At 56.7% G+C, this 20,325-nt stretch overlaps 1 protein-coding gene across 1 annotated transcript; it reads right to left on the minus strand.

Annotated features, from left to right (window-relative positions):
• Positions 1-151: 151 nt before the first annotated feature.
• EXOC3L2 (exocyst complex component 3 like 2) lies at positions 152-19,896 on the minus strand (the record flags this gene model as incomplete). Its single annotated transcript, XM_082861913.1, has 12 exons — positions 19,851-19,896; positions 15,403-15,941; positions 12,019-12,652; positions 10,368-10,479; positions 9,270-9,371; positions 9,069-9,169; positions 8,740-8,850; positions 7,266-7,401; positions 4,234-4,356; positions 3,609-3,764; positions 2,683-2,804; positions 152-431 (listed from the first exon to the last, which is right to left on the minus strand). Exons 2-12 carry the CDS (start codon positions 15,923-15,925, stop codon positions 152-154), a joined length of 2,400 nt encoding a protein of 799 aa, XP_082718039.1. The 5' UTR covers positions 15,926-15,941; positions 19,851-19,896.
• Positions 19,897-20,325: the final 429 nt, after the last annotated feature.

Here is a 20,325-nt window from a genome sequence, read left to right on the forward strand (position 1 = left end):
CACTTTCTCTTCTGTACAGGGAGTTTGGGGGTAGGTGAGGAGACCTCTAGTGATCTTTCCTCCCAGGGGTCTGTGGCCCCAGACAGGGAGTCAGGAGGATGTTCTGTCAGCAGCAGAGATGGGGGGGCACTGAGGTGGAGCCGGGAGAGTCTCAGTGTTGGGCCCGGGGCCGTGATGGAGATGGAGATGGAGGCCGAGGCCAGGGCAGGCAGGCCAGCCGGGAGAGGGAGAGGCGGCCCAGGAAGAGAGGGAGGCTGAGGCAGAAAGGCGGCCGGGGCACGGGGATGTCTGCAAAGAAGGCACGGTCCCGGGGGGGCGACAAGTTTCCCCCCTCAGAGAGTTCCAAGTCCCGGGCCACCGCCAGGATCTCGTGGCGGGCGACTGTGTGGTGCAGGCCACGGATGTCCAGGAGGGCTGCCACGTGCTTCCGCCTGGGGGTAGAGGAGGGGACAGGTGCACGGGGTCCTCCAGATACACTCCCAGCCCACCTGTGGGCCCCACCCGGCCGTCTGTTCCAGAACCTGCCTTAGCTCTGGAGCCCCTTTGCTCCCTCTGGATTCCCCCTCCATACCAGTCCCTCCGAGATCCCGCCCTCCCACCAGCACCCCTAGATCCCCCCCTTCATACCAGCCCCCCTCCAGAGCTTCCCTTCCAAACACTTCCAAATCCTCCTACTCACAGTGGATTCCAGAACTGTCACCTCCCAACCCAGCACAAGGATATTCCTTCTTGCCGCATCTCAGCTCCTGATTAAAATAACCTTCCATCTTCACCCCCAACTTGGCTCAGACAGCTCCTGAATTTCCATTCCGGTACCCTTGCACCTGTTTAAGCTCTGGACTCTAAAGCAACCCTTAACCTCATTTTCACTTTCATCTCAAACAGCCCCACGGCATCACTCAAATCCAGCCCGGAAGTGCTCACCCACAGCCCTACCCTAACCCTCACCTCACCCCAACGCCAGGTCTGGAGTCTTCACCACTGCTGTTCCAGAGCCCTCATCCAAATTCAGCCTTGGAACACTCACTTCACCTCTAACCCCTTCCTGGAATTGTTCTCAACGAAAATTCTCCCCCAGAACTTAAAATTCACCTTGGGGACCCTCACTCCAACCAGAAACTTTGTGCTCAAAGCTGGCTCTGTTCCACAACCCTCGCCCCTAAATCCAACACAGTGGAAACTTCCCTTCACCCCAATCTCAGCTCCAGATCCCGGATCCAAAACTCAACTCCAGAACCACCATCATATTTCAACTCAAGATCCTGCCCCCAACGTTCATTTCCAGAACTTTCATCTCAAACAGAGTTCTGGGGTCTTCACCACCCCCTTCAATCCAGCTCAGTCTCTTCACCCTCCTGCATCCCAAGTTTGGAATCCCCACAGCTCCAAAACACTCATCCAAAATGGGGCTCAAGAACCTTCCAGCTCAACAGAGATGCAAAACACAGCCCCCAAACTCAGCTTTGGAACCCCTCCTCCCAGCCCAGCTTGAGACCTTGCGAACTCAGCTGCATATCCAAGTTCAGATTCAAGTTCAGAAACCCCAACCCAGCAGGAATGCCGGGACCCTGGCCCCCATGCGACTCCAGGGCTCTGTGCTTTCCCAAGGACATAAGCCCCACACCTCAGAAGTGGAACCGCCCATCCTGAATCAGTTCCAGAATCCTCACCTTCAGCCCCACGTCCTCCACTTCAACCCAGCTGATGCCTCACTCCTGGGTCCTGGGGGATTGTCTCTCTGCATACAGAATGTCTGCCCGACTAGCATCGCAGGACTGCCGCCACCTTATGCAAGTGGCAGTGTTGTGTGGTGGTCAGGTGTACCAGCTTCAGAGCCCGCTGCCTGGGCTCAAGTCCCCACTTCGCTGCCGGCTAGCTGTGACATTGGGGTCAGCTACTTAATTTCCACCTGCCTCGGACGGTGCTAGGCACTCAGAACAGTGCTGCCTTTGACGTGCAAAGATTTTCTCAAATAGCTTCTCTTCTAAAATAACTCTTACATGCCGCAGCCTTGCGGCCAAAAAATAAAAAATAAAATAAAATGCTCAAATACTGCCTACAATAAATAAATAAATAAATAAAGTAACAGAGTGGGTAGGTAAGATGCTTTCTTAGGTCTGACATAAGAACTCAATAAGCAAGAATTGGTATTGGTACTGCTGTCACCACGGATGATGATTAATCAGCCCCCAATAATCCTACGAAAAGAGTATTATTGTCCCCATGGATCAGAAGAGGAAACTGGGGCTCAGAGAGGATCACAGAGAAAGGAAATGGTCCATCAGGATCTGAACGGCGCCTGCCACTGTCCCAGTGCGTGTGCGCCCGTGTGCCCGTGCGTGTCCCCGTGTCCCCCGCGGCTCCCCAGCTGGGCCGGCCCTTCCTGCCGCCGGGCGGCCCCGCGCCCCCCTGCCCTGGGCTTCCTGTGACTGCTTGTTTGTTTGCGAGCCCTGGTGGCGGCGGCGGCGGCAGCGACGGCGGCGGCGGCAAGAGAAGGAGGGAAATCGTATTAATAATGCCCTGGTTCCAGCAGGAAACGGCCGTCAGACACGCTCGCCGCCTCCCTCCCTCGCCCAAGGGGCAGGAAACGCAGGGACGGATGCCAAGGCTCTCCGGGAGACCTCGGCCTGGCGGCCGCGCGGGCAAAAAGGAACCAAGCCGGCGTGGGGGTGGGGATCTCACCTGATGTCTGGGTAGTCCCGCACCAGCATCCCCACCTCCATCTGGATGCTGGGCGTGTCTTCCAGATGCAGAACTTCGGCCAAACGGGGCACCACGGCGTCCAGCCACGAGGCCTGGGATTCCTGCATGGGAAGACCCCGGGCTCACACTCAACACCCACCCCCTCGAAACAACAGCCTCCCAAGGCCTCGCCTCGCCTGGCAGTTTTCTCGTCCGTAAAACCGGGCAGAGGGCAGACTGCAGTCAGAGGTTACCTGGAACCTTTGGAAATTTGAAGAAAAATCCATAATATAACCTACTGCCAGTTTTGCAGATAATTTGGGGCTCGGGGACACCCCTCAAAACCTATTCTAAATTTGCAAAATGTTACCGTTGGGGGAAACTGCATAAGGTATGCCAGCGATCTCTCTGCATTCTTTCTTATAACTGCATGTGACTCCACAATTATCTCCCCCAAAATTAAAAAGAAAATTTCAAGGACTCTAGGTTAGAAACTCCTGGAAAAGCGGCTGAGTGAGACCCTTCCCGTCCAGCTCATTACAACTGGGTACAAATAAGATTTGCTGACTTTTAAATGCTTGGATTTGGGAACGCTAAGGTTCTGAGTTTCTCTTGCATTTAGCGACTATCTGTGCTCATAATAATGGCTAATGTTTAGGTCCTAAGCCCTTCTAATGGGACTTATCTAATCCCCACAACAAGGCATAGGGACCATTTTTCTCTTCATTTGTGCCCAGAGCGCTCTCTCTTTCAGTTAGAAAGGCAATTTTTACCCTCAGAGGGCGAAGATCAGAGTGTTACTATTGGCTGCAAATTGGGTGAGGGTCTTATTCTAAGCCCCCGCCCCCGGCTCTCGAGTCTGGGGATTCCCGGAAGCCAAAGTTTTCCGTAGTTTCGGAGCCCCCCGCCCCCGAGGCCGCACTGACCAGCCGTCGGAACAGCCTCTGCAGCTGCGCCGCGTCCTCCCGGAGCCTGCCAGCCACGCGGCTGCGGGTCCGCGCGGAGCCGCAGCGCAGGCGACCGCGGAACAGGGGCCGCACGTACTCGACCAGCGCCCGCCGGTGCAGCTCGGCCACCAGCTCCTGGGGACCCGGGAAGACGCGAGGGGCTGTGAGCCGCCGGTGACCCCCCTTCCCCGCTTCCCACCCGCCCGCTCCCGCTCCGGACACCCAACGGGAACCCCTGCCCACCCCCAGCCGCCGGCGGCCCTCCCGGCTCCCAGTGGGTGACCCCTGTCCTGCTCCTCCTAATCAGCTCGCGGACCCTCCCCCACCGGCCCCCAGAGGGTGCCCCATCCCAGCCCTCTCCGCTTTCTCCGGAGCTCCACCATCCAGAGGCCCCAACCCCGCCAGCATACCGCGCTACACCCCGGTATCCGCGGGCACCCTCCGCGCAGACCACAGGTAGAGCGCCACCTATCTCGCCCTGAGAGAGCTTCTCCCCACCTAGAAGGGGTCTCTCCCCTCTGAGCGCTCTAGCTCTGCTCTCCCACCCTCCCCCCACCGGCCCCGGGTCCTCCCCTGCGTCCCTCCCCCGCACAAGCAGATGCACCTGGTAAGGCTCATCTTGCATCCTGCGCAGTGCCAGGGCCTTAGCGCCCAGCGTGCCCACGATGCCATCCAGAGCCTCCGAGCTGCTCAGCCACTTCCTGCGCATCAGCTTGCTGAAGTGCGGCTGGGTGGGACAGAGTGGGCAGAGGGTCACAGTTTGCCTCCCTTCCACCCTCTTTCTTCATAGATCAATCCAACACTTGTTCTCAAAACGCTGCTCCGAGCTGAACCAGGGCTGCGCAGTGCTGGGGAGACAGCAGTGCGGAGACAGTCCAGCCCTGACCTCCTGGGGCTCTCAGTCCAGCCCTGCCCTCCTGGAGCTCTCCTCCAGAAGAGGAGACAGACCCGTTCCCCAGACAGTGACCATTCAGAGTGGCCACGGCTGGAAAGAGGGAGCCCAGGGGTTTAGGAAGCCCAGCCTGAGTCAGCATAGAGAGTCAAGGAGGGCTTCCTGGAGGAGGGGGCACCAGAGCTGAGGCCAGGAAGATGGTCACTGTTAGCCAAGTGAGCGGTGGGAGAGGGAGTGGCTCAATCCGAGGTGAAAGCCAGTGTGAAGAAGGTTCAGATTTCAGATGGGCTTGCGGGTCAGAGGACCGGAAAGAAGGTCAGTGTGGCTGGCAAGACCATCTATATAATTCACGGGCCCAATGCAGAAATGAAAATGGGAGACCCTTTGTTCAAAAGTATTAAGAACTTCAAGACAGAGAGAGCAGAACTTTAAACCAAGCTAGGACCCTTCTAATCAGGGGGATGCGGGGGTGGGGGGGGGCCTGTATGACTGCCCAGTGAAGAGATGGGGCTGGTCAGGTGAACCGAGCAGGGCACACAGGCCTCCTGGGCTTGGGAGGAGCCTCGGATTTCTCTTGAGGGCACTGGGGATCCATGGCAGGTTCTAAGCAGAGGAGGGAGAGGGTCAGCTTTGTGCTTCACCGAGATGGCTGGGAGGGGGCAAGACTGAGGCAGAAATGGGGGGTCTGGAAGGAGGGGAAGGGGTGAGAAGGATGAGGAGGGGGAAAGGAGGATGCAGGTGGTAGAGTCATAGGATGTAGTAAGTGGCCACCGGTGGAGGGAGCGGAGGGAGGCATCTGGATCCTGGAGGTGGGATGGGCAGTGGGTCTGTCCCTCAGATGGAGGCTGGGAGCATGAGGTGCCCGGATACCTCTGGGGTTGGTGTCCATGGGGGTCTGAAGCAGATTCCTATCCCACTCAGCCCAGCACCCCCTTCCTGCTTTCTCATCCCATAGTAGCCCAATTTTCTGAACCTCCAAAATTGAGGCCTGTGGGCTTTTGTTGGAAAGCAGGTGTGAATCAACTGAGCTGACGCTCTTGGTACATCACTCAGCTCAGAACGTGTTGCTGTTGCTATAAACTCTGTACATTTATGAAGTTCCCTATCGGCCAGTACCCGAGGGCCAGGACCCAAGCTAAGTACTTTATGGCCACAAGCCCATTGCTTCCTCACAGCCATCTGAGAAGCCTGGAATTCCTGGGTCCATTTTCCAGATGAGCAAACATAGACCCCCAAGAGGAAAGCCATTTGCCTAAGTCCCCCTACCTGGAAGCCGTACAGCCAGGCCTGGAACAAAGACTGTACCCCCTTCCCCCCAACACTCACTTTCATTCCCATGCTTGTCCATTTAGTCATTCAACAAACACTCTCTGAACCCTGCCTGTGGCCCAGCCCTGGGTGGATCACGGGGGATACATTAGAGAGCGCTTGGGGGCACAACACAAAAGGAGATAAACAGAACTCCAAGCGCCGGATAATCATAAGCACTTGGGGGCCTCTGAATTCTGACCTGATATTTGACGATATTAAGGAATGATCGCTCCATCTGTTAGGTAGGAAAATGGCATTGCGGTTACATTTGTTTACAAAGGCTGGGTTCCTTATCTTTCGGAGATACAGGCTAAAGTGCTGATGGATGACGATAGGATGCCAAAGATGTGCTTGAAAAGAATCCAGTGGGCAGGGGAGGTGGGGGGAGAGGTGGAGTTGATACTTGCTGGAGCTGGTCCACAAGAGGTCGTTCTGTCATTCTGCCTACTTTTGTGTATGTTTGAAATTTTCCATAATAGAAAAGTTATTTTAGAAACATTCCAACAAATCCTTGCCCTTGAGAAGCTGACATTCCAATGGGAGGAGACAGATTGGAAAAAAAAAAAAAAGCAAAGGATATAGCATGGCAGGTGGTGATAAGTGCTTTGGAGACAAATAGAGTGGCGGGGGGGGGCATATGGGAATCTCAGGGGCTTCTATTTTAAACAGGGCAGTCAGGGGAGGTCCTTCTAAGAAGGTGACATTTGAGTCAAAACTTGAAAGAGGTGAGAGAGGGAGCTTTGTGGCTATTGAGGGAAGAGTAGTCCAGGCAGAGGGAACAGGTGCAGAGGTACTGAGGTTGGAATGTGTCTGACGCGTTAAGGAGAAGCGAGGGGCAAGGAGGAAAGTGGGAGGGGATGAGGTCAGAGAGGGAAAGGGCAGACCATGTGGGCCTCGGGGGCCACAGGGAGGACTTTGGCTTTTGCCCTAAGTGAGCTGGGAGCCATGGAGGGTTCTAAGCAGAGGTGGGACACAACCCGACGTACAATGTGGATTGAGCACGAATCACAACCAGGGACATGCACACCTCTCAGTTCCATTCCCGGGTACTCCCACCAGCTCCTCACCCCGCTCTCACCCACCTCTGAACCTAGTCCCCTCTGGGCATGTGCAGGACCCCGGGGATGAGTGAATGAGGCCCTAGGGTCTAGGAGAGGCTGGGCAGGGATTTGGAGGACCTCAGTGAGGAGGGGTTCCACCCAGTCCCCTAGGCCCCTTCATGCTGATCGCTCTCTATCCTCCCCCTGACCATATCCTCCCACCTCTTCCTTCCTGCGCCCCCCCGTCCCCCTAAACGGCCCAGACATGGCCATCACCCCCCCACCCCCTCTGCTTCCCGAACACTGAGTCATGGGCTGAAAGGAACTGCAGGATGGGGCGGGGGCACTCCCCTGTCCTGGCCCCGGCCCCACCCAGCCCACTGCCTCTCTCACCTGCAGCTCCTGGAACAGCAGGTCGGTCAGGATGCGGTGGCAGAGTCGGGTCACTCGGTCCAGAGCGCTGGCTGCAGCTTCCCGGGCCGGCTCACTCTCAGGGGGTCCCACCCGGGCCAGGCGCTCCGCCAGAGCCCTGTGGGGATCAGTGGAACCAAAAGTCAAGGAGCCTCAACATCTCAGCCCAACTGCCTGGACCTGTCTCCCATGAGACGGACCCTATTTTGTGGGGCATGGGGGCAACAGGTCAGATGGGGAGCTGGGGGAAGTCAGGGGCTCTGGGGGGGCCTGGGGGCTGAGAAATATCAGGGGATGTCTGGAGGGTTGGGGGTTGGGGGGGCTCTGTGGAATGGCTGGGAGTCTGGGGGATGGAGTGGGGAGGAAGGGGTCTATTTCGCTCGCTACTTTCTGGATGAGAGTGGGGATGCTTCCATCCCAAAAGTCTGTGCTTCTAAAGGGCTGTAATTCTAAAATTCGACCCTTCTCATTTTCTGTCATTGTAACAGTTGATGACCCTCTCCATCACTGAAAGGAGAATAACTTGGTTTAGAGGGCTACTGGGCACTTTCTGCCCACATCCCAGCAGATCCCCTTCTGAGAATGTATCCCTGGTCCCCACACTTGTGGGAGTTGACAGATGTGCCAGGGTTTTCTCTACAAAAGAGTGGAGGCAACAGTCCATCCACTGGGGACAGATGAAATGAATGACGGCACGTCCAAGCGGTGGAAGACAGTTCAGCTATAAAAGATATAAAAGAAGCTGGTGGGAACTCTTCAGGCACTAACAGAAAGATTTCCAAGGTGTTAAGTGGAAAAGGACAGAGTGTGTTCAATATTCTACCATTTGTATTTTTTTAAAGGAAAAGTAATAGATGTACTTGTATATTATGAAATATGCATATGCATGGCTATCTATGCATATGCATGAAGTGTGTCTATGCATATATACACTTATTTACACATATTTACTGGTAAATGTATCAAATACCCCTGGAAAGATACGTGAGGCATTAGCAATAACTGGAGGGAAGGAGTGGGGGAGGGAGGCTTTTCACTGTGTGCCTTATTGTACCTTGAATGCATTCCTAATTTAAAAAATTCAATTAAAAATAAGTTAATAAAAAGGTAAAGTGATATAACTGAATCGCTTTGCTGTACAGCAGAAATCAACACAACATGCTAAATCAACTATACAAGGAAAGTATTATAAGAAAAAAATGTTTAAAAAAATGTAATCCCTAGAGTCTGGCTTCTAGGTTCCTGTAATTCTAACACTCCCAGGTTCTGATTACTCTATAATTCTAGTGCTCTGTGATGCTATGGTTCTTTCTAGGACTTCCAGGTTTTATGCTTCTAAGGTCCCCTGGATATGCCTCTCGGGGCTAGCTCTGCGATCCCCACCCAGGATCCAGGCACCCCAGTTCAGCTTGTCACCCAGGACTGGCCTTCTCGCCCACACTGTGGGTGCTCTCACCTCAGGGGGGGCCCACAGTTGACCAGGGAGATGGTCCTGCTGATATAGGTGTCGGGTAGCAGCTCCCGGACTCCTGGGTTCTCATGGAATCGTTCCACGCGCTGCTGGAAGCTGGTGAGAGGAGAAAGGGAGGACGGTAGACCGATGGAGCAGCGCTGGATAAGGGTTCCTGGCTGGGCACTCAGCCCAGCAAAGCCTGTGATCTTCACAGAGGCGCCCCTGCCCATCCTGACTGGATTCACTTTCAGCTCTCCTCTCTCTGCTGGCTCCCGGGTCCAGATGCCCCACCGCCACCCCAGCCCTGCGCCCTTCCCCCCAGCCCTCCATACCTCTGCAGGAATTCTGCCAGCCCCCCCAAGCAGCAGTGGGCCATCCGCTCCCCAAACTCCTGGCTGATGCGGGGCGCTCGCTCTGTGTGCTCTTCCAGCAGCTGCGTGGTCCAGGGGGATGAGAAGTGATGAGGAGGCGAGGTCCCACTTTCCCACTGGTCACCATCCAGCTGATTGTCCTTCCTCTTCCCCGCCCCCTACCTCACACACATCCTGTGCCAGGTTGCTGGACCGGTCCTCCGCACCTGCCCAGTGCCCCGCGTCCTCCTGCAGCACTCGAAGCAGGGCTGCCCGTGTCTGAGCCTGGAGTGGGGAAGTGGGGGCAGAGGCAGGAGTCAGAGTCCCTGGGAGCCTCTCCCTCCCTTTCTCACACCACGATTCCCCCCTCTTCCCCGCCGTCCTGCCCCTTAGCCCCCCTGCAGCTCTGGATTCCACCTATGAGCTCATCAAGGTAACGCTGGGGAGAGAGCCTGGACCAGAAAACTTCCCCAGCCCCTTCCATTCCTAAGTCTACAATTTGGCATTTGATACTGAGTCTGTGGTTTTAAGCCTCCTCCATCTAATAGCCACAGGGTTTAAGGGCTTATTCTCTCATTATCTGATGATTCTAAGACTCTGCTCTCAGGTCTGCAAGACAATTCTTTCACGACTTCCAAATTCTGTGATTCAAGAATTCCAAGTGTCTAGGATTCTAAGGTTTACACATCTCTTGATTCTCTGGTCCTATGTTGTCTTCAATTCAGTGAGTCTGAGAACGTAGACTTGTTCGGTCCTGAGATTCAAAGCTCTCAAGTTGCAAAGATACTGATTTCTGTGGCTGGGGCAGGACTGGCTTTTAGACCAGAAACACTCCTGTGGCTGGGATGGCTGTTTACAGCTTGGACCATCCTGCTCAGCGGTGCCTGTGCCCGGCCAGTTATTAACCGTGTTTGCTATCAGCCCTGCTTATATGCAGAGATGCTTTGACGCCCTCCTTCTGTGAGTCTTTGAGTCTGCGAGCTGAGGTTCTGTGACTGACTCTCTCTGGCTGTAAGATTTGAAGTGTCTGAATGTACTGAACCTTTACTGAGTGTCTCCACGCCCGGCCGACTGCTTTAGATGCACTGAACATAAGACAGAAGTGATCAGTATGGGCTTACATTTCTATGTCTGTTGGACGGAACTCGGAAGTCCACAAAGGGCAAGGGGAGATGGAGATAGGGAAAGGGGGTGGAGAGAGGCCCCCAAGCTCAGTGTGACCCCCCCTCCCTCTGCAGAGCGCCTCCGGCTCCCTAATCAGCAAAGCCAAGTTCCAGGTACCTTAACGTCTGTGACACATTCATCCTCCAAGCCACGAACGGTGCCAGGGGACAGAAGGGGCTCCAGCTCCCCATTTTCCAGGGCGACCATGTCCACCAGACCTAGGACCTCTCTGGGGGTGGGGGTAAGAAACAGGGGGGGTGGTCTGTGAGAGGTGGGGCTGGGGAGCTGAACCCCTCCCCACCTCCATCCCTCCACAGCCTGTGTGTTTGTGACCTGGGCCTCTCCCTTCCTCTCTCGGGGCCAGCTTTGCTCATCCCTCAAAGGAAGTCTCTGGAATTGTTGCTCCCCTGGCTCCAGTTCCCCGAGTCAGCTCCCTGATGGATGGTGTCCGGGCAAGACTCGTAGGGGTCAAGTCCAGGCTCTGTGACCTGGCACGCAAGGTCTCACCCGCCAGAGCTTCACCAGACAGAAGCTCCCTTCCACCTCCGCCCCTAGTCCCTACGTCATCACCTAGCCTTGGAGGCCTCGCCACTCCAGCCCTCACTCCCAGCCTCTACCCTCTTGCATGCCCAGGCCTGTGCCGTGCCATCGCTTTCCCCACACCTCCCCACCACCCCTGCACACACCAGGCCTTTGCTCATGGCATCGTCTCAGTCAGAATCCCCATCTCCCTGCAAATCAGACTTAACTCATGTCTCACCATTCCAGGCTCTCTATCCCGCCTCCATCTCTCATGGATGGCATGTGAGTGTCATGAACATATATTCCCAAATGGGATCTGGACAGGTCAGTGTTGGTAACTGTGGCCTTCCCATTCTTCTGGTGACAGCATCTTGATTTCGATGAGGGGCCACCCACTCCCTCACCCTCCAATGTGTGGTTTGGGTGTGGCTAACTCCCTTTTCCCTGGAGCCTGTAGGGACCCAGTCATAGCTGATCACCGTACCCCATCCCCCAGCCACAAGAATGGAAATGTTTTAAGATCCAAAGGCTCGATGGTTATAGGAGTCTAGGACTGGGAGGGTCAATGGTACTCAGGTTCTAGATGCTAAGATTATAGAGTTCAAGGGACCAAAAGTGCTACCATCCTAAAACTGGAAGGACTGACAAGTGTCAGAGTTCTAGGATCCGAAGGGGGGATGAAGCTAAGATTTAGGATTCGAAGGCTCGTTGGCGCTAACGTTCTAGGGTTGAAATTGTCATCAGTTCTAAAGTTCTAAGATTGGAAGAGTCATCGGCGCTTGTGCCCTAGGGTCTAAGGCGAAAGCAGTGTAAGGGTTCTAGAATTCCAAGGGTCAACAGTGCCAAGATTTTAGGATGAGAAGGGTCATCGGTGTTAAGTTTCTACGACTGGAAGGGTGGGCAGTGCTAAGATTCTAAGAGTGTACTGTTGATGATTCTAAAGATTGTTGGACTGGAAGGGTCAACAATGCTAAGATTCTAGGACCGGAAGGATGGCGGGTGGTAAGGTTCTAGATCAGAAGGATCCCAGTTGCTGAGGTTCTAGCGCGGGAAGCGTGGAGAGCGCTAAGATTCTCGGGTTGTAAATGTCACCAGTGCTGAGCCTGGAAGGGTCAACGATATTAAGTTCTAGGAATGAAGGTCCAGGAGGGTCCTTAGGTTCTGAAGGGGCCGGGGCTGGAGGGAGTGGGGGAAAGCGAGGGTTCTACTCTACCTTGGGGCAGCCGATCCCTAGGCCCCCGCTCACCTGGGGTACACCTGGTTATGCCAGTGCAGCAGCGCGTAGCGGTCGGCCAGCGGCAGCCTCCGGCGGGCGGCGGCCCCGATCCACTCGGCCAGCGCGCCGTGGTAGCCGCGCAGGTAGACGCCAAAGGCGCCCAGGCCGGCGGGGTAGGAGGGCGCCAGGCGGCCCCGCACCACGCCCATATCCTCCAGCAGCCGCCCCCGCAGCGCCTCCAGCTGCCCGGCCAGGCCCCCGGGCGCCCCTGGCGCCGCAGCCTCCAGGCGCTCCCGGGCCGCACGCGCCACCGCCTCCGCCCAGCGGGCGCGCAGCTTGCGGGCCGCCTCGGGTCCCCGGCGCCCGTCCGCCGCCTCCTCCTGCACCAGCACCTGACCCAGCTGCGCCACGGCGCCCGGCCCGGCGCCTGCGCCCGGCCCGGGGCCCGCCAGCGTCTCGCGCACCAGCGCCCACAGCTCGCGCTGCAGGGCCTCGTACAGCAGAGCCACGTCCCGGGCCCGGCGGCCCCCGCCCGCGCCCTCGGCCTTGGGCGGCCCGGGCGCGCCGCCCCCCGACGACGCCAGCTCTTCGGCCTCCAGCTCCAAGATGTGCTCGTCGGCCCGCGCGAGCTCGCGCTGCTGAATCAAGCTCAGGATCTCCAGCACTGTGGGCGCAAAGCGGGAGCTCAGGGGCTGGGAAACCGGGCGGACGGCGGGGAGAAGGCGAGGGGAAGAGGGTCGGGGGAGGGGAGAGGTGGGGGGCAGAGAGGGATGTGGGGGCATTTCAGGAGAAGGGGAAGAGAGAAGGCTGTCAGGTGAGGGGCCTAGGAGAAGGGAGGGGGCGGAGAGGGAGGAGGGAGCAAGGGGGAGAGCCAGGGCAAGGGGGAGGGGACAGGAGGCGGTCAGGGAAGGGAGGAGGGGGGTTGGCGATGGGAGAAGGCGTCTGGATATAAGGAGGTCAAAGATGAAAGGGTGTCTGATTCGGAAGAGGGTAAGATGAGAGGAGGAGTCAGAGGAAGTGGGGTTGAGGGAATGAAGGAGAAGGAAAGGCTTAGGGCTTGGGGTAAGGGGTCAGGGCTACGAAGAGAGTATCAGGGGGTAGGTGAGGCTGTGGGGAGGAGTTAGGGGAGTTGAGGGCGGATGGGATAGAAAAAGGGCATCAGGGTCAAAAAGAGGCATCAGAGGAAGTGGGGCGGCCAAGGGAGGACAGTTGGAGCCAGGGAAGGGGGAGAGGGATGGAGAGAGCCAGTGGACTGGGGGGCAGGGTGGGGGCATGGAGGTGGGAAGAGGGTATGAAGACCAGAGATGGGTCTTTTGGGGGTGGGGACAACTATAGGGGTGACCTGGCTCTCCGATGATTTCACACTCCCCCAGGAGAGGGGAGTCATGGGCTCGGGAGGCCCCTGAGTGAAGGCAGAGGGTCCCAGTGGCCCAGGGTTACCCCCAACACCTCCAGCCCCCTCCGCTTCCTCCCTGGCAGAGAAACTATTTCCTGGCCAGTGCTATTTCTGCCCATCCGTTTCCAGAAGGCGGGGGCTTGAGTCACTCCCTTCTCACCTCCCTGTGGTGCCCTCCCAGTCCCTAGGGAGCAGGGGCTGAAATAGCTTCTGGCGCAGGATGTGGAGGGCATCAGGCATCAGGTTGAAGGAAGGGCTCTCCAGTGATGGGGCAGCGAGGGCTGTCCATGGGGGGAGGGTAGGAGTGGGGATGGGGGTGGGGGGATAGAGGCAGGGTGGAGGACAGGGTTGAAGGAAGGTGGGGATTGGGCAGGGCTGGGGCTGGAGAAGCGGATGGGGATGAAGGTGGAGGCTAGGATGAGGGAGTTTAGGGTTAGGGTGAGGTTGGGGCTGAAATCGGAAGAGGGGGATGGGAAGGGAACTGAGAATGTCATCTGGAGTTTGGGGTAGGGATGGGCTTGGAGATGAGTTTAGGTGAAAGTTGAGGATGGAAAGAAGGTAGAGATGGAGGCGAGTTTGAAGAAGTCTGGACGTGAGTTGGGGTTGGGAGGAATGCAGACAGTTGAAGTTGGAGGTTGTAAATGGGGGGTTAGGATTGAGACTAGGGATGGGTGTGGAGATGGGGTTAAGAGGTTGAGTTTGGGGTTAAGGTTGAAAATGGGGGCTGGGAGTGCGACTAGGACTGAATGAGGAAGTTGGGGAGGTGAATGGGGTTGAAGGGGGATGCTGAGATGGACCTGGGGTTGGGGGGTGGGAGTGAGACTGAAGAGGAGAAAGGGTTGAAGTTGCACACAGGGATGGGATTGAGGATGGGGTGAGAGTAGAGGAATGAGCTATGGCATGGGACTGGACCAGTTGGCGGTTGTCACGGTGTTGGGCATAGCAGTGAGGTTAAAGATGGCATTTGGGGCTTCCCTGGTGGCGCAGTGGTTGAGAGTCCGCCTGCCGATGCAGGGGACGCGGGTTCATGCCCCGGTCCGGGAAGATCCCACATGCCGCGGAGCGGCTGGGCCCGTGAGCCATGGCCGCTGAGCCTGTGCGTCCGGAGCCTGTGCTCCGTGGCGGGAGGGGCCACGGCAGTGAGAGGCCCGCGTACCGCAAAAAAAAAGAAAAAAAAAAGATGGCATCTGGCGAAAGGGATGGATTGGGAATAAGCATGCGGATGTGCCTCAGGTGGCGATGGCTGATGGGGTTGGAATAAGTATAGCTGGAAATCAAAAAGGCATTGAGGAAGACAGTGGGGTTTGGGTTAGTATTGGGGTTGAGGATACGACAGGGGTGGTGTTATGAGTGGAACTGTGTTTGTCCCCCACCCCAAGAAGAAGAGATATGTGAAGTCCTAACCCCCAGTACCTCAGAATGGGATCTTATTTGGAAATAGGTAATCTACAGAGGTAAGCAAGTTAAAATGAGGTCATAGGGTGGGCCCTGATCCATTATGACTGGTGTCCTTATAAGAAGGGAAACTTGGACACCAAGATAGACATGCACAGAGGAGAAGATGATGTGAAGACAGAGAGAAGGCCATGTGTGGACGGAAGGTGGGAGGGATGCCGTTACAAGGCAAGGAACGCCACTGATTGCCAGCAAAGCACCAGAAGCTGGAAGAGGCAGCTTTGAAAGGAGACGGGATTGAGGTTGAATTTGAGGATAGTAACGGAGAGAGGGTTGAAACTGGGGACAGGGAGGGGATTGGAGGAGATGAGACCGAAGTTGGTCATTTGGTTGTTGTTGGACAAGGGGACGAGGTTGAAGGCAGATGGAGAGAGGGACAGATTGGGCTGGGGGTGGAGACGGGGCTGAAGCTGGAGCTGGTGATGGAGATTAGGACCGCAGCGGGGACGGGCTGGCCATGTCCGTGGAGGTGGGCAGATGGAAGCTGGAGATGTGAATGGAGATGGGGTCACGGGTGGAGACACTGTGATTCTCCCAGGTCTGGGCCAGGACTCCCGACTCACCTGACAGCGGCTCCTTTATCTTCGGGGGCTCCGGGACCTTGGGCGGGGGCTCAGGAGCCGCCTCGCCTGCGGGCACCACCCTCTCAGCCAGTGACGCCCGCCGGGGCTTGGGCCCACGCCCCAGTCTCAGGAAGGCCAGTCTCCGGGCAGCCTCCCCAGCCGCCTCCTCGTCGCCCTGGGCTCGGGTCCCCTGAAGCCTGGCCAGGAGGCCAAAGTCTGCTGAGCTCCTACGGATCCCCGGTGTCAGCACCCGGCCCAGGAAAGAGCGAGGCTGCCCGTCCCCAGGGCTGCCCGCCCGCCGGCCAGGGGTTCTGCCCAGCCGGAAGGGGGCCAGGCCTGCCAGCTTCTCCAGGGTGGCACGGCGGCGACATGATGTTCCGTTGGGCAGGGTCTCCAGTTCCCCAGCCTCCTCTTCTTCCAGCCCTGAAGCTTCCTCAAAGGGGTTCCGAGAGGACCTCAGGGGCAGTGTCCCCGCCCGGGACATCTTAGAGTCTGCCAGCCCTAGACTCTTCAGGATGGGCATTTTGACAGGCGGGGACCTGGGGAAAAAATAATGGACCATCGGTGGTGTTGATGACAATGCCTTTGTGTACCCAGCACTTTGGGGCATGTGTGCCAAGCACTGGTCTGAGCACGCACTTACCCCTTGAGTCTGCACAATCTCATGAAGAGAGGAACGTCACTATGCCCATTTTGCAGATGAGGAAACTGAGGCTCAGAAGAGCACAAGTGTTTGCCTAAGGTCCCACAGTGATTCGGGTTTCAAACCCAGGCCTGTCAGATTCCAGACCCAGTGTTCTCTCCCCTGAGCATCGGCGCCCAGACCCTTCCCTTCCCTTCCTCCTGCCCAGGGGTGTTCATCATCTTAGTGCACCCTTCTACTCCATGAGGAAACGGGCTCAGAGAGGGGAAGGGTCTTTCCCACAGTGGCACAGCCAGCGAAGGGCAGAGACTGCATGGGGACCCAGGCCCCACCCCACCGTCTACCCAGGTGTCCTGTTCACACAGTTGGGCACCTGCTTCGTCTCCCCTGTCCAGGCAGTACCCCTGTCTCCTCTACCCTACCCCATTCATTCCTTCAACAAACATTTTACTGGGAAATGCCCAGAATACACAAATCCGTAGAGACAGAGAGAAGATTAGTTGTTTCCAGTGACTGGGAGAGGGGGACTGGGCTGTGACCACCGAACTGGTACAGCGTTTCCTTTTAGAGGGATGAAGACGTTCTAGAATTAGTGGCGATGGTTGACAACCTTGTGAATGTACTAGATGCCACTGAATTGTACACTTTAAAACGGTTAGTATGGTAAATTTTATGTTATGTAGATTTTAACACACACACACACACACACACACACACACACACACACACACACACACACACACTGATTAGGTATTTACATGGGCCCAGCCCTGAGCAGGCCCTGAGGACGCAGCAGTGGCCAAGGCAGACCCAATCCCTGCCCTCATGGAGCTCGAAGCTTCCTGAGTCCTGCCCATTCCTTCTCCTAGATCCGTCTCCTACCTCTTCGTGGCCCCTGCCCCAGTCCAAGCCCCCTCCTGCTTCCCTGCTGCAGCCTCCCCCCTGATCTCCAGCCTCTAGTTCTCCAGTCTACCTTGGAGGACCTTGTTAAGGCTCAGACCTGCCCCTCCCCCTTCTCTTAACCCTCCATGGCTCCCCAGTGCCCTCGAGACGAAATTCAGGCCCCCCTGCTTGCCTGCTGTACACCTCATCAGCACTACCGCACCTTCTCCTCCTCCTTACCTCAGGCTCCTCTGGGTTCCAAGCACTGTTTATATGTGGAGGCCTGTTCTCCATGTTCCATTCACACTTCAGGACCCAGCCCCAGTGTTGCCTCTTCCCAGATGCCCAGGCTGAGTCAGGTGCACCCCCCTTGAAACTCCCACTCTGGGTCATCACTGTCTGGGGATGCGTCTGTGTCCCCCACTGGGCTGTGAGCCCCAAGAGGACAGGGGCGGGGCTGTCTGTGTCCCCAGCTCCCAGGGCAGGCACTCTGGGAATGAGTGGGTGCTAAACAGGAAGGAGACAAGGACTTCATTCCTTGTGGTAGAGGAGGAATGATAAGTCAAAACGGAGAGCTCAGCAAGGAGCAGGCCGCGCAGGGCCTTGAAAACCGTTAAGGAGGGCCTTGGACTTTCTCCTGAGGGCGCTGGGAGCCACAGAAGGGCGCTTTTGAAAATGATGAAAGATTCCAAATGTTCAGAAAAGTATAGAAAATAAATTTAATAAACACCCCTGTGCTTACGATCCTAGTAGCTGCATCTAATGCAAGCATTTTCTCTTTTGGGTTCATTTTTTTTTTCTTTTAAGAATCAAGCATTGCAGGAATTCCCTGGCGGTCCAGTAGTTAGGACTCTGCACTTTCACTGCCAAGGGTGCGGGTTCAATCCCTGGTCTGGGAACTAAGAGTCAAAGCATTGCAAATGCACTGAAGCCCCCCAAGCCCCTCCCTGATCCCGCCCACTCTAGCCCTCTCCCAAGGAAAACCGTCCAAGCGGACTTTGACCCTGTGCCTGCCTACCCAGACTGGTATCCAGAAATAATGTATTGTTTTACGTGGTTTCGAACTCTCCATAAATACTGTCATACTACATGTATCCCCTGCCTCTTGCTTTTTTTTTTTTTTTTTTTTTTTTTGCGGTACGCGGGCCTCTCACTGCTGTGGCCTCTCCCGTTGCGGAGCGCAGGCTCCGGACGCGCAGGCTCAGCGGCCATGGCTCACGGGCCCCGCCGCTCCGCGGCATGTGGGATCTTCCCGGACCGGGGCACGAACCTGCGTCCCCTGCATCGGCAGGCGGACTCTCAACCACTGCGCCACCAGGGAAGCCCCTGCATCTTGCTTTTTTTCCCTCACATTTTACATCTGAGGTTTTCCATGCCTGTCTCTGTGGCACTAGTCAAGTGCTGCACACTATTCCACCGTATGACTGTGACCGCTCCGTGTTAAGGGTGTTCGCACATCCTCCCATGGCTGGACACGTAGGTTGTTTTGAACCGGGACAGGTTCTGAGCAGGTTAGGGACAGGGTCAAGATGGGGCAGTGGGTGTAGGAGTGCACGGGGGGCCTGGGAGGAAGGCTGCTGCTGCCGGGGCCCTGAGCTGGCTGAGCCATGTGCAAGAGCATCTCCTTTCCTGGTGGGGACGCCCCTTCTTTCCTCCCTGACCTCACCCTCTACACCTTAGCCATTGTTTCTCAAGCCTCCTGTTTCTAGAAACACTGTCCCAGCCTCTCTCCAGCCTCCATGGTCCCCAATCCCCCAGGGAGGCAGTCACCATGGCAACCCTTGCCTGGAACCCCCATGGCTGTGGGCAATCGATACCAGCCCCCCTCCCCATACACACACTATTCACACACTGATTTCTCCGTCTTTCATCTTCCAAACTGGCCTCCACATGCCTAATCCCCAGAATGGCTCCATCATCCCCCCGAAAAAAATCCACCTCCCCCTCAAAACAAGGGCCTCCAATTTCCCTCCAGTTGAAGTCAACATTACCCAAACTGGATTTTTTTTCACCCATGCTAGATTTGACATTCCCATGCTGGCTCCCATATCCACCCCGCAACTGGATCCCCCTCAAACCATTTCCAACATCCTCAGACCTGGCTGCAACATTTTCCCAAAACTGGCCCCGACGTCTTTCCCCTTCCTGGCTCCAACACCCACCTCTGCAAACTGACATCCTGCCCCCTCCAGCCCCCTCGTCTGCCTCCCAGTGCCCGGCCCCTGACTCACTTCCGAGGCATCCCTCAAGCCCCCAGCCTCCCAGCTGCTGCAGGATGTCTTGGCCACCAGAGCTTCCCTCTCTGGGCTCCTCCTTCTCTTCCTCACTGCCAGCCTTTCCCCAAAGTCCCAAACCCTCTGCCGGCCAGCCGACCTGTTTGCAGAAGTCATCACCTCCAGGCCTGTGTCTGTATCGGGGAACTGCCCTTACAAATTGTGTCCAGTACAGCCGCAATCCAGACCTTGCCGCCAAACAATTCTGTCACCAGCCCAGCCTGTTTCAGGCTCATCCACACCTTCATTCCCAACCTCATCCCATCTGCATCCCAACCCTTGTTCCAGCTCCATCTCCAAGACCCCACCTCATCCCTCTCTGGCCTCAGCCTTCCCACCTGAACTCAGAGCTTCCGACCCAATGACATCTTGTCTCTCCTCTCCCTTGGCGGTTCCAAGCTCTCCGTGACTCCCTGGCAACCTAGATCGTCAGAGTCCCCAAAGTCTTCCCTGCACCCTCCCCTGCTCCCCCATCTCCTCCCGCTACCCTCTTGCTGGTTGGCACCCTCTCGAGGTCAGGTCCTAGAGTTTCTCTTTGCCCCCAGCCTCTCCTGGCTTCAGGGCACACGTTCTCCCAAATTCTGGTCCAGCCCCCAATGCAGAGCGCCCCAGGGACGTGTGAATCCTGCCCCCTCCTCCCACAGACTCACCTCCTTGTCAGTGTCCCTCTGTCCGTGCTGCTGTCCTGTCCTGAGACTGCTTTAGCCAGGACTGCTGAGAGCTTGGATCTGAGGAGGGGGGGGTTAGAGGAGGTCAATTTCCTGTCAGGAAACCCCTCCCTCTCTGGGGCCAGGGGCGGGAAGGACTTGTTATCTGTCTGCCCTATTCGGCCAGGCTGTGGTTGGGCTGGGAAGAAGGACAAGGCCGCAGTCAGGTTCCCACCCTCAGCCCCCAACCCCAGGCCGGAACTGGCACCCCCCCACCCCCCGCCTGCTCTTCACACCTCCCAAGGTGACAACACCATCCTGGGTACCCCGGGAGACACCCCATGCTGGATGTGAGCCCGAAACTCTCTCTTGTGTTCCCTGCTCTGGGGTAAAGACATGAAGGAAGGTTCTGCTGGGCCCAAGGGCTGGGATTGGAGCCCTAAGGGGGTGACCCTGGGCATGACTTTGGAATTGTGGT

This window comes from Leucopleurus acutus (genome assembly GCF_964270905.1).
Source record: "Leucopleurus acutus genome assembly, chromosome: 20".
NCBI classification, from domain to species: domain Eukaryota; kingdom Metazoa; phylum Chordata; class Mammalia; order Artiodactyla; family Delphinidae; genus Leucopleurus; species Leucopleurus acutus.